This window comes from Patagioenas fasciata, chromosome W, assembly GCF_037038585.1.
Source record: "Patagioenas fasciata isolate bPatFas1 chromosome W, bPatFas1.hap1, whole genome shotgun sequence".
Lineage (NCBI taxonomy): Eukaryota > Metazoa > Chordata > Aves > Columbiformes > Columbidae > Patagioenas > Patagioenas fasciata.
The window spans coordinates 2,344,692-2,359,297 of record NC_092559.1 but is presented as its reverse complement, the minus strand read 5'-3'; the positions used below and the strand labels follow the sequence as shown (position 1 = coordinate 2,359,297).

The following is a 14,606-nucleotide window of genomic DNA, read 5'->3' as shown; positions in this document are numbered from 1 at the left end:
CAGAAAACCTACTGAATGACTAAGTTTTTATTCCATGGCTGCAGAGAGCAGAAATTTTGTTTCTAATTCACATTCAGAGTGTGCACAGGTCTTTCTCAAATATTTAGAGCAGGAGTAGTTGCATTTATACAGTCCTAAAATTACATTTGGTCCGCAAGGCTGATGTGACCCCTGGTGAAAATGAGTTTGACACCCCTGATTTAGAGGAAGAAGCGTTGAGACCTTTCTTAGGATTTCATTCTGGGTTTTTTTGTTGTTTGTTTATTTGGGGTTTTTTATTATTTTATTTATTTATTTTATTTAAAACATTGATTGTTCTATAATTTTTACTGTTTGCAATGTAGCTTACTGGTAAATCCACTTCTCTTATTTCATGTGATGAGCAGGGAGGAAGGTAAACTGGACTTTGAAAGTGGGATGCTTCAGTATATATGCAAGCAAAATGCCTCCCTGACTTCACTGGGGAGGTTTACCTTCATGGGGACTTCAGGATGAACCCTTTAAGTAGAAAATATCCCTTAGCCGTGATCGAACTAGATATTTCTGTTGAACTTAAGCAATCTATTAGATTTTTTCTGATCAGCCTTTTTTACTGTCTTGAGTCATTTTTTAATGACATCTATTATCAGATTGAAATGGCGATTGAGACACTGCAGAAGTCTGATGGTCTCTCTACTCACAGAAGCTCTCTTCTCAACAGCCATGTAAGTTTTCTTTCATGAAAGCTAATCTCTTGTTTGTTCTGCATGCTTAGCCTGCCTCTAAATGTTTGTTTTATTTATTGCTACTTTTTGCTTTTAATTTTCCATTTTAGTTGCTTGTAATCTACATCTTCTGTCACTATATTTTGTCAGGTTAAGTGTCACAACATGTTGTAGAGTGCATATTTTTTCTAGGTTCTGCATTGTATTAACACAGCTTAATATATTTGCCTGTTCTGTGAGTCCTAATGTAAATGTAAAAAATATTAATCAAATAATTCTGAAGTAGTCTGGGTTTGACATTTTAAAATAATTTTCTACAATTTGTGTACCCAATATAATAATTTAGGAGCAGGTGAAGGGGGAAAGAAGCAGCACACACTTTGAATAAAAAATATTATTTAATTTCTTCTAAAATATTTATATTATTCTGAATAAGTTTATTATAATATAATAATTCTGAAGATCCATTTGATGAGATTAAAAAAAAAATCTGTTAGCCTCTAATATGTTTTATTCTTCTGCCACTTGCCTCATTCTGTCTTTGTAAATCCTGTAGTTAGGAATTTTCCATACAAGAAAGCTGAATATGTTTGCATAAAAAGGTAGTTGCAAACATAGTGGTAAAGCCATTAAACATAACTTTTAGGTGAAGGAGAAAGGCTCAAAGCTTAATCTTCAGTTTATTTTTAAACAGTGCTAGTCTTTCTTGAAATGTTATGTAAACAACATGGTTTTTTCTTCAGTTGGTATTAATAGTTTTGTAAATTTTTGCTAAATTTCTATATATACCACGTCCTTTTTGCTTCTCAGCCTTACTAACCAACATAAACTTATATATTTCAGATTCCTGTATTCCTTTACCATAGAAATTTAAATACTGATTGTGATACAAATGTATGAGTATATTGGGTAGAGGCTATACACTTATTTTGATTTGCTGACATCCCACTCATAAGAATGTGGTAATATGGAGGTGAAAACCAATTTTTTTTTTCAAAGTTTATCATCATGGTAGGAAAAGACAGCAGGAGCCAGTATAATTTCTTGGAAGAGAATTTACTTTTCTTAGAAAATGCTAAAATTGGGTGAGGGAAATTGAATTCTGTAAATTGTGAAGAAGGACTTCTAGATAATTTTGAATGTTTTTAAAATAATTGTTTCAATGTTAAGACAAAGAAATATGCTAAATTTAGAAATTTAGAAATAGGCTAAAATTATTTAATATCATATTTAAATGGATGATGATTTCTTTTTTGCAAAATGCAAAAAAATCTGTCTTAAAACTTAGATATACAAAGAATCAATGTCTGCCTTGCATCTGAAAAAAGAGTCCAGAATCTTCACACTGAAAACCATAACAATTAAAGGACAGGGTTTTCTGCATCAGAAAACTGTATTCCCCTCTTTCCTGTGTCATGCACTAGTTAAAAGATCATAGAAGAGATCCTCCTGGAAGATATGTTGAAACATATGGAAAACAGGGAGGTGATTCAAGACAGCCAGCATGGCTTCACCAAGGGCAAATCGTGCCTGACTAATCTAGTGGCTTTCTACAATAGAGTGACTGCATCAGTGGACAAAGGAAGAGCTGCAGATTGCATCTACCTGGACTTCTGTAAGGCTTTTGATACAGACCCCCCCAACATTCTGACTGCTGAAATGGAGAGATACGGATTTGATGGATGGACTGTTAGATGGATAAGGAACTGGCTGGATGGCCACGTCTGAAGAGTTACAGTCAATGGCTCAGTGTCCAAGTGGAAACCAGGGACGAGTGGTGTCCCTCAAGGATCCGTATTGGGACCGGTACTGTTTGATATCTTCAATCAACGACATAAGTGGGAATGAGTGCACCCTCAGCAAGTTTGCAGATGACATCAAGCTGAGTGATGCAGTGGATTTGCTTGAAGGAAGGGCCTGTCTCCAGAGGGACCTTGACAGGCTTGAGGAGTGGGCCCATGCAAACCATATGAAGTTAAAAAAGGTCCAGTGCAAGGTCCTGCACCTGGTTCGGGGCAAACCCCAGACTGGGGATGAATGGATGGAGGGAAGCTCTATGGAGAAGGACTTGGGGTACTGGTGGATGAAAGACTGGACATGAGCCGGCAATGTGCACTTGCACTCCAGAAAGCCAATTGCATCCTGGGCTGCATAAAGGGAAGTGTCACCAGCAGGCCAGTTCTCTCCCTCTATTTCCCTGAGGGCTGAAACACCTCTCCTATGAAGAGGAGGGCTTAAACACCTATCCCATGATGAAAGACTAAGAGAGCTGAGGTTGTTCCGCCTGGAGAAGAGAAGGCTCCAGGGACACCTCATTGCAGCCTTTCAATACTTAAAGGGGGCTTATAAGAAAGATGAAGAGAAACATCTTGCCAAGGTCTGTAGTGACAGGACAAGGAACAATGGTTTAAAACTGGAAGACGGCAGATTTAATTTGGACATAAGGAAGAAAGTTCTTTATGCTGAGGGTGGTGAGACACTGGAACAGGCTGCCGAGAGAAACCGTGGATGTCCCATCCCTGGAAGTGTATGAGATAGGTTAAATGGGACTTTAAGCAACCTGATCTACTGAAAAATGTCTCTGCCTATGGCAGGGGGGTTATACTAGATGATCTTTAAGGGTCCCTTCAAACCTAAACCACTCTATGATTCTATGAAAATATCTTTCTTATAATGCAATTTGCATGTCTGTTATGGTAGTCTTATCCTGATGTTTCTTAACTGTTTAGAGGTATTTTCAGAACTACCGAAAGACAAATAGAGGGATCTACTGTTGATTCTGTGAAAAAAAAAAAAAGACCTCCTTGCATTTAGGAAGTCAAGGAAGGGAGCCAGGAGACCTGCGTGGTTAAACAGGGAGCTGTTCGGTAAGCTCAAGTGGAAGAGGAGAGTTTACAGATCATGGAAGGAGGGGCTGGCCACTTGGGGAGAATTTAAGGCTGTTGTCAGAGGATGTAGGGAGGCAACTAAGAAAGCTAAGGCCTCCTTAGAATTAAACCAGGCAAGAGGAGTCAAGGACAACAGAAAGAGCTTTTTCAAATACGTGGCAGATAAAACTAATACCAGACTCAATGTAGGCAATGAACGAGGTGGGTGCCCTGGTGACAGAAGATACAGAGAAGGCAGAGTTACTGAATGCCTTCTTTGTCTCTGTCTACTCTGCTGGAGGCTGTCCTGAGGAGCCCCATACAGCTGAGGCACCAGAGGAAGGCAGGACAATGGGGGAGTTTGCCTCAGTTGATGAGGACTGGGTTAGGGAGAAATTAAGCAATCTGGACATCCATAAATCCATGGGTCCGGATGGGATGCACCCGCAGGTGCTGAGGGAGCTGGCTGAGGTCATTGCTGGACCACTCTCCATCATCCTTGCCAAGTCTTGGGAAACGGGAGAGGTGCCTGAGGACTGGAGGAAAGCAAATGTCACTCCGGTCTTCAAAATGGGCAGGAAGGAGGACCCAGGTAACTATAGACCGGTCAGCCTCACCTCCATCCCTGGGAAAGTGATGGAACAACTTATCCTTGGTGCCGTCTCAAGGCATATCAAGGATAAGAGGGTCATTAGGGGCAGTCAACATGGCTTCACCAAGGGGAAGTCGTGCTTGACCAACCTCATAGCCTTTTATGACGACATAACGAGGTGGATGGATGATGGCAGAGTGGTGGATGTGGTCTACCTTGACTTCAGTAAAGCATTTGACACAGTGTCCCACAGCATCCTCACATCTAAACTGAGGGAGTGTGGTCTGGATGATTGGGTAGTGAGGTGGACTGTGAAATGGCTGAAGGGAAGAAGCCACAGAGTTGTGGTCAATGGGGCACAGTCCAGTTGAGGCCTGTTTCTAGTGGAGTGCCTCGGTCCAGTACTGGGACCTGTATTATTCAATATATTCATTAACGATTTGGACGAGTGAATAGAGTGTACTATCAGCAAGTTTGCAGATGACACCAAGCTGGGAGGACTGGCTGACACGCCAGAGGCTGTGCTGCCATCCAGAGACCTGGACAGGCTGGAGAGTTGAGCAGGGAAAAATGTAATGAAATAGATCAAGGGCAAGTGTAGAGTCTTGCATCTGGGTAGGAACAACCCCAGGTTCCAGTATAAGTTGGGGAATGACCTATTAGAGAGCAGTGTAGGGGAAAGGGACCTGGGGGTCCTGGTGGACAGCAGGATGACCATGATCAGCACTGGGCCCTTGTGGCCAGGAAGGCCAATGGCATCCTGGGGTGTATTAGAAGGGGGGTGGTTAGTAGGTCGAGAGAGGTTCTCCTTCCCCTCTACTCTGCCCTGGTGAGACCACACCTGGACTATTGTGTCCATTTCTGGGCCCCCCAGTTCAAGAAGGACAGGGAACTGCTGGAGAGAGTCCAGCGCAGGGCAACAGAGATGATTAAGGGAGTGGAGCATCTCCCTTATGAGGAAAGGCTGAGGGAGCTGGGTCTCTTTAGCTTGGAGAAGAGGAGACTGAGGGGTGACCTTATTAATGTATACAAATATGTAAAGGGTGAGTGTTACGAGGATGGAGCCAGGCTCTTCTCAGTGAAAACCAATGGTAGGACAAGGGGTAATGGGTTCAAACTGGAACACAAGAGGTTCCACTTAAATTTGAGAAGAAACTTCTTCTCAGTGAGGGTGACAGAGCACTGGAACAGGCTGCCCAGGGAGGTTGCGGAGTCTCCTACTCTGGAGACATTCAAAATCTGCCTGGACGCCTTCCTGTGTAACCTCATCTGGGTGTTCCTACTCTGGCGGGGGGACTGGACTAGATGATCTTTTGAGGTCCCTTCCAGTCCCTAACATTCTGTGATTCTGTGAATAATTGTTCTTTCCTAGCCTCAGTAATTTTGGAAGAAATTAATGGAACCCAGTTCAAACTTAATGGATGTTTTCCCTGTTTTTAAAGCATTTATTGAATTATGGCTCAAATCAGGACTGTAAATATGGTTTTAGTCCTATATTCTTCCTTAAGCTCCCATTTTGTTGCGTGTTAATATCTGTTCATTTTAATGATTTATTCATTTTCCTCCATTTTATTTCCTTTTCCATTTCTTTCTGCATGCAATTGGCTTAACTAATTTCTAATCTAAAGTTTTCTAAATATTTTAAGTTTCACTGAAGTTGGAGTCAGTTTGCCTATTCTGCCTAAACCATTTAATATCATTCAAATGTTGTTAATATTATAAATCAACACGTCAGAAATCAAAGTCTAGACATTTCAATTTTAGAATTACATTTCTGCAAATACAAAAAAATATGTTTAAGGTTGTTTGCAATAACTTTATCATGTCTGCAGATTATTTACCTTTTTGCATGGTATTCAGCTTTTGGCACTCTTCTTTCCAGGCTGTAACCTACCAAGTAATGACCTCAAGTTTTTGTTATTGGAATATTTTCACCCTAGAGCAAAAATCCTTATTTTGGACTTACCTTGGCTTTTGATTTCCCATTGTTGGCTAATGCCAAGATGTGTTTGAAAGAATATCTGTCAAATACAGATGATTAGTAGAACACATTTAAATTAATCCTAACAAATTATAATTTGTCTGGAAAAAAAAGTATAATGCTATATTTAGAGGTTAATTGGGAAATAATTTTGTTTGTTTATAATTTTTTCTTTGTGAGGTAAAACAGAAATAGCTCATATTCCATAATCTAATAAGTAAAGATTAAATGGAAAGGTTGAACAATATAATTAAGATATACTTAGTTAGCTTTGTTAATACATTCAAGTGAAGGTAAAAGTTTACAAGAATATTTTTTCCTAGGCTTTATTTCAGAGTTGTAAATGCTTACGATAAAATATATTAGTGAATGTCAAGACTTTTTAAATAATGCATTTATATCTACACCGTTTTGTTCTGTTTATTTAAAGTGCAACATTATCCATCTTGGAACCAGTTAGATCTCGCTTCTCCTGCATCTTTACACAGAGCTCTTGTTTAGAAACCTAACCATTATAGTAAACCTAAACATGATAGTTCATGTATTGTGTTTGGTAAACTGCTCACAGCTAACTTAAACAGAACTGTATATCCAATATATTCATTATAATCTAAATGTTACTAGTAGTTCTGCAACAAAGAAAGGTCAGAGTGGAAACATTTTTCATTAATAATGAGCATTGAAATATTGATATTCATGTCCTTTGACAAGTTATATCAAACATTAGAACAGAATTTGTTCACTGCTCTATTAGTAAATAACCCTGCAGAGTAGCATATTAAATGTCACACAAACTTTGTATATCTTTTACTGTACTTTAAACACATATCTTGGTCATATTAATTGCTTTGGTAGACTAAATTGAAATGGATTATACAGCTGTGTGAGGCCCCAGCATATTGGAATAAAATTTTGTTCCAAATGCCAAAAACAAATCCATGGCTTGGGGATTTATTGGATGCTCAAACTAAGCCCGGAGTTTTGGTAAGATTTGTGAACCTGCAAAATTTGGAAGTTCATGCTGATTCCTTTTTTGTATAATTACTTTCTTAAGTAATTAAGTAGTAAATGCAAACATAAAACAAAATTTGAGAATTATTCAAGCTGAAATTAAAGGGAAAATCCAAGGAAATGAAACCATGGGGGTGTAAGCTAGGTAAAATGTTAGCATTGCCAAAAAAAAATGAAACCACAGAATTTATGTATGACCACTATAAAAATATTTGCATTTTATTCTATTGTTTTCCTATACTGTTAAATGTCATTAAAGTGACCATTTTACTTGGGTTTTGTGTGTGTTAGCTACTATTTGTTCTATACAAAGGCACAATGATGTATTAGAAGAATTCAATAATTCTGTTCCTCTTTGAAGTCAAAGGCAAACAGACTACAACAGAAAGAGATTGAATCTGTAATATTTTATTGATGTACCAGTTATTTTTCATGCCATCTAGATTGCTTGTTACCTTATATTTGATAATTTCTTATTTGTATTTGGAAGAAAATAAACCCTATTCAGTTAAATGAAATACTGGGGTTTTTTTTCTTTTTTTTTCTTTTTTTTTTTTTTTCTGTTTTGTTTTTTTTGTTTTTAATTTCAGGTGAAGAGAAACAGTATAACATTCCAGAATTAAAAATGTATTAAGTTACTCCTTTTAGGTTTTTCCTGCAATTAATATAAATTACATCAAATATTTTATTTCCTTGGGGTTCCAACAATTTGTCTCCAAAACACAAATAACTTCATAAAATGTTAATGTATGGTACTGAATCTGAAATATTTTTTGAAGTTAAGCTATCTGAGGTCACAAGACTTTTTTTTTTTTATTAGAGTAATACTGAATTTACATATGTTCACTCTTTCATATTTGATATAGCTTCAATGGCTTTTAGACAACTATGAAACTGCAGAAGGAGTGAGTCTCCCCAGAAGTACCCTTTACAACCATTACTTACGTCACTGTCAGGAGCACAAGTTAGATCCAGTCAATGCTGCCTCCTTTGGAAAACTCATACGGTCAATCTTCATGGGATTACGGACCAGAAGACTGGGAACCAGGTTTGTGTTAATGAAATTTTAAAGCATTATAGAAAATATAATAATTGTGAATGTGAAGCTTGTATGTTAAAAACAAGCAAGCAAGCAAACAAACAAACAAACAAATAAAAATATTTACTGTTTACTGTTAAGGGAGTTGCCAAATCCAGTGCACTTCAGGACCCAGGGGACTCCTGGTCTACTATAGCCAGATTCTGTGTGCTCTTAAGACCCAGATATCTTTCATCTCAGTCCAATAGACGCAGTTACCGCTGTTCCCATTTGCAGGTCCAGCTAGTAGTGAGACTGAACATGTATTCCAAAGATGCAGATAAACACACACAACACTAACACAGCTAACCACATAAGCTAACACAGAGCAATGCCTTTACTAGCACCCACATAGACAGCAGTAGCACTCACATAAACATGAATGCAGATAGCCCAATTCTGTTCTTCCTCTCCAGCTGATCAGGACTGAAGTTGACTAGTGGAACATTCACAAACCTTCACTCACAAGCATAATCCATTTATGGACTGATTACCTAAGTCATTTATTTGGATTTTACTTTCCTTATCCTATTTAAATGAAGTCCAACAGTAAAGTGCTGGGAAATATAGTTTAAGTGAACAGATTTCCAGAAACTGGTAGAGTGATACCAGTTTTATACTAGAGTGAGAGGAAAGTCAAGCCTAACTTTTATGTACTGTTTTCCAGTCAAGGCAAATTGTGAAGTGAGTATGATGCATGTGTATAAAACTAATATTATTTTTGTTCTTTCATAAAGGGGGAACTCCAAATACCATTATTATGGGATTCGTGTCAAACCAGATTCTCCCCTTAATCGACTACAAGAGGACATGCAATATATGGCTATGAGACAGCAACCCATGCAGCAGAAACAACGGTACGGTGTTAAATGAAAGTATTTTTTCACATTTCTAGTTCTTGGAGACTCCCCTGTCCTCACTTATATGGCAAAGTTGAACGTCTAATGGAAATTGTTTAACTTCTCTTCTGAAAAATAAAGGTTTGTCAGATCTGCAGCTGATATCACTGGAGTATGATCAGCTGACATGAGAGAACACATACCTAAAAACTCATAAATTTTTTTAAAATTATAATAAAATTAAAATATGATGCAGTTCTTCTGAACAGGCACTTCTTGGCAGTCTTGGGTTATTTTCCCACAAGCTGAAAAAAAGTAATAAGAGCTTTGAATTTCAAATTCTGTTATTCATTTTCATTACTTTAAGCAGCACATATACGAAGTTATAGAAGAGGTTGTGATTAGGTTCAGTTTTTTGTTAATTTCTTCCTCCTGGCAAGAACTGATGTGTCAAAACCCTGGACTTGAGAAGACTTGGGTCTCTTCTGGGCTGTTGCGGTTTAACCCAAGCTAGTAATCTAAACCACGATAGCTGTTCACTCACTGCTCACCCCCAAACAGGGGAGAGAATTGAAAGGGAAGGGAGAAACTTGGATTGAGATAAACACAGTTTAATAAAATAACAAAATAATACTAATATATACCACTACTAATAATATATATTAAAATGGAAAGTAGAATATGAACTCTGTCCATGACAAGCAGCCAGTCCCAGGAAAAGAGAGCACCCTGGTCCCAAACAGCTGATCCTGGGGAAAGAGGAAAAAAAGGCAGAAAGGCTCAGAGGCCCACTGCAAAATGACAGGATGGCAAAAGGCTGAACTAAAGGAACTCCTGAACAGAACTCCACTGAAATGGAGCAGAACCAGGACAGGTCTCGTCACTGTCTCCCCTCTAGCCGGAAAATCCAACTGCCCTTAAATATGAAGCATAACACTGATGGCATGGAATATTCTTATTGATCAATCTGGGTGTCAGTCAAGGTCTGCCCCATCTATGCCCCCCTTCATAACTGCCTCACATCTGGAAGCAGAAAGCTCAGAAAGACCTTGGCTCCCAGACAACAACTAAGATAACAGTAAGCTATTACATTCTCTTTGTTCCAACTCAAAAACACTGGAAACTTACTTGAAGAAAAACATTAACTCTCTACCAGGGGGTTATCTTCTTGTTCTCAAACTAAATCCAAACACCGACCATGCTAGTTATGAAAAACAAAAGTTTCTAACTGCATGAAGGAAATTATCTTGCTTTCAGTCAAGCCATCACATGGGTACTGCTTGGAATAATCCCATGGGAGACAGTTCTACAGGGCAAAGGAGTCCAGCAGAACTGGTTGATTTTTCAAGTATCACCTCCTCAAAGCTAAAGAACAGTCCATCCTGACATGCAGGAAGTCAAGCAAAGGTGGCAGGAGGCCTGCATGAATGAAAAAGGAGCTCCTGACAAAGCTCAAGCATAAAAGTATACAAGAGGTGGAAAAAGGGTCAGGAAACCCAGGAGGAATATAGAGAGACTATCTGAGTGTGCAGGGATGGTGTTAGGAAAGCCAAAACCCAGCTATGAAAGACAAGAAGATGATTGGGAGTTGTCAGCATGTATTTATGAAGGGGAAATCATGTTTGACCAGCCCAATAGCCTTCTAAAATGATGTGACTGGCTCAGTGAATGGAGAGCAAGGGATATTGTTTATATTGACTTGAGCAAGGCTTTAAACACTGTCTTCCTGTTAGGGAACAATGAGGGCTGGCTTCTCCCTAAGGGATGGAGAGTTGAGCACCATGATATGCATGGCAGGGGCCTTACCAGCCTGGGCCCAGTCCCACAGTATCCAAGTGAGGCAAGCAGGGCAGACCTGGAGATGGTAGTCAGATTCAACCAAGGGTCATCATTAGGAGTAATCTTTCTTCTTTTCCAGTTTTACCAATGTTTCTAATTTTATTTAAAAACTAAAAAAAAGTTTTAACATCTGTGCAATAATTTTCTTATAAGAAGACATTCAGAGCAAAGAGAATCTAAGAATCACAAATGTTTCCTTCTCCCTTCTGATTACTCAAATTGGGAAATATTATTTATCTTTTGTCCTTTAGAATCAGCTGTGTACTGTATTAACTAGTTTTATCAAATTTACCCCCCCTCCATCAGTCACATCTAATTGGATAGACACTTCTAGTTCTTGACTTGTTGACAAACAGTGTGAGCTGAATTTATGCTACAGATAACTTTTCTTCATTCTTTCTTAATTTGAAAGGTCATGCAACTTTCCTACTTGTGTCACATTGTATTGGATATATGTAGCAAAGTTTTGGTAGTGGGTAAGGGGCTGCCCTGTGCCAGACATAGCTGGTTCCAGCTGGCTCAGCAACAAATCCAGTGCAAGCCAAAACTGAGCCAATCGACAAAGTCAGTAGTGCCTCTGTGAAAACATACTTAAGACAGGGCAAAAAACACCAGACACACAGAGGAGGAAGGGGAAAAAAAAAAAAAAAGAATGAGAAACAGCAGTATGAACACCAAGGTCAGAGAAGAAGGAGGGGAAGGAGATGCTCCATGGCACCAGAAACAATATTCACATAGCAGCATGCTGGAGCAGTTGGATATTTCGTGAAGGAACTGCAGCCTGTGGAGAACCCATGCCAGAGCAGAGGAGAAGTGTGAGAAGAAAGGAGTGGCAGAGAGATACTGTTATGTACCAGCCATAACACCTTCCCACCCATCTCCTTGAGCTGCTCATTGCCTCACTGAAGGGACTGCAACAATAAGGGGGGAAGAAGAGGAGTCTGGAATGAAGGCATGAAGCTGAGCCTGGGAAAGGAGGGAGAGTGTTTTAATATTTGTCTTTTTGTTTCCGGCTACCAGAATTAGTAATTACATTTTAATTTTAATTGGCGATAAATTAACTTAATTTTACCTAAGTTGAGTCTGTTTTACCCACAATGGTAATTGGTAAGCAATCTCCTGTCATTATCTTGACCCACAAGCTTTCTTGTTCCTGTTCTTCCTATTTTCTCCACCTGACTCACTGGGGTGGGGGGTATGAGTGGTTGTGTGGGAGTGTCACTGTCAGCCAAGGCTAATCCACCACAAAAATGAATATAACCAAAGACCTGCTAGAGGTATGCTTACGTTCGGTGTTTGACATGGGCCTGAATTCAGGGTCTGAGATTTCAGGCATGAGTTTCAGTTGAGTGGCAACAATCACTGAGATAATTCAAAGGTGGTGCTGCTAGTTGCTGAGTCCCAGTTGTGGTCAACATGACGTATGGGAGTACTACTTCTCTGTTCCAATAAGGAATACAAAAATAGTAAATCTAAACTATAGATGACTGTTGCTAACAGTCCTATCTCCCAGCTGAGACAGTAGCTTGGACACAACAGACACAGATCAAGAGATTTAAACCACCTTTGTACTGGAACAGAAGAAATGCACAGGAAGGAACTTGCCTCACCTATATAGGTAATAGCCCTGCCTTTCAACTGGAGCTGCTGTATGGCTCAGACTTTCAAATGGAAGACTGGTTTGCCTTTGACATACTGCTGCTAGATGGTTTATGGGAAGGAAAGGCCAGGATGTTTAAATAATTGAATTCACAGAATCACAAAATCACAGAATGATTAAGGTTGGAAGGGACTTCTGGAGGTCATCTTGTTCAACCCCCCCCGTGCTCAAGCAGGAACACCTACAGCCAGTTGATCAGGACTGTGCCCAGATGGTTTTTAAATATCTCTAAGGAGGGAGACTCCATTGCCTCCCTGGGAAACTTGCTCCAGTTCTCAGTCACTCTCACGGTAAAAAAGTGTTTTCTGATGTTCAGAGGGAACCTCCTGTGTTTCAGCTTGTGCCCATTGCCTGTTGTCCTGTCATTAGGCACCACTGAAAAGAGCCTGGCTCCATCTTCTATGTACCTTCCCTTCAGGTATTGATATACATTCACGAGACTCCCTGTGAACCTTCTCTTCTCCAGGCTAAACAGTCCCAGCTCTCTCAACCATTCCTCATAGGAAAAATACTCTAGCCCCTGAATCATCTTCATGGCCCTTTTCTGGACTCTCTCCAGCATGTCCATGTCTCTCTTGTACTGAGGAGCCCAGAACTGGACACAGGACTCCAGGTGTGGCCTCACCAGTGCTGAGTAGAGGGGAAGGATCATGTCTCTCAACCTGTTGGCAATGCTTTGCCTAATGCAGCCAAGGATACCATTGACCTTCTTTGCAGCAAGGGCATGTTACTGGCTCGTGTTCAACTTGCTGTCTCTGAGGACCCCCAGGTCCCTTTCTGAAAGCAGCACAACCCTCTGGAGTATCAGCTGCTCCTCTCAGTTTTGGTGCTGTCTGAAAAGTTGCTGAAGGTACACTCTGCCCCATCATCCAGATGATTAATGAAGATGTTAAACAGGACTGGACCCAGTATTGACTCCTGGAGTACACTGCTAGTCACTAAATTTTTTGCTACTGATCACCACCCTCTGGGCCTGACCACTGTGGTGGGTTGACCTTGGCTGGCTGCCAAGTGCCCACCAAGCTGCTCAGCAGGACAGAGGGTGAAAAATATGACAAACTGCTCATGGGACAAGATAAGGACAGGGAGATCATTCAGCAATTGCTGTCATAGGCAAAACAGACTTGGGGAAATTAATTTAATTTATTGCCAATCAAACAGAGTTGGATCATGAGAAATAAGAACAAATCTAAAAAAACTTCCTCCCAACCTTCCCTTCTTCCCAGGCTCAACTTCACTACCAATTCTTCTACCTCCTCCCCTCAAGTGGCACAGGGGAATGAGGAATGGGAGTTGTGGTCAGTTCATTATGCGTTGTCGCTGCCTCTCCCTCCTCACGCTCTTCCCCTGCTCCAGCATGGGATCCCTCCCATGGGAGACAGTCCTTCACAAACTTCTCCAATGTGGGTCCTTCCCATGGACTGTAGTTTTTCATGAACTGTTCCAGCATGTGTCCTTTCCATGGGATGCAGTCCTTCAGGAACAGACTGCTCCAGCGTGGGTCCTGCACAAGGTCACAGGTCCTGCCAGAAAACCTGCTTCTGTGTCAGTTCCTCTTCCTGCCAGGAACCTACCCCAGCATGGGCTCTCCATGAGCTGTAGCTTCCTTCAGCGCACATCCACTTGCTCCGGTGTGGGTTCCTCACAGGCTGCAGGGTGGATATCTGCTCCACTGTGGATCTCCATGGGCTGCAAGGGGACGACCTGCTTCACCATGGTCTTCACCATTGGCTGTGGGGGAATCTCTGCTTCAGTGCCTGGAGTACCTCCTCCCCCTCCTTCTTCACTGACCTTGGTGTCTATATAGTTTTTTGCTCTCACATTCTCACTCCTCCCTCCCAGGTGCTGTTTCAATGCAGATTTTTACCCTTTCTTAAAGGTGATATGAATGTCACTGATTGTTTCAAGTTTGGCCAGCAGCAGGCCTGTCTTGGAGCTGATTGGAACTGGCTCTGTCTGACATGGGGGTGGCTTCTGGTGTCCTCTCAGAAGCCACCCCTGCAGCCCCTCCCACTACCAAAACTTTGCCTTGTAA

General features: G+C 40.5%; 1 protein-coding gene across 1 annotated transcript in view; it reads left to right on the top strand.

The window, feature by feature from the left end:
• LOC136114585 (transcription factor RFX3-like) overlaps positions 1-14,606 on the top strand; it is a 177,574-nt gene that overhangs the window by 120,914 nt on the left and 42,054 nt on the right. Inside the window, exons 5-7 of the mRNA XM_065859958.1 lie at positions 630-704; positions 8,022-8,203; positions 8,971-9,090. Of these exons, the coding sequence (XP_065716030.1) occupies positions 630-704; positions 8,022-8,203; positions 8,971-9,090 (377 nt within the window). The remainder of the gene's footprint in view (positions 1-629; positions 705-8,021; positions 8,204-8,970; positions 9,091-14,606) is intronic.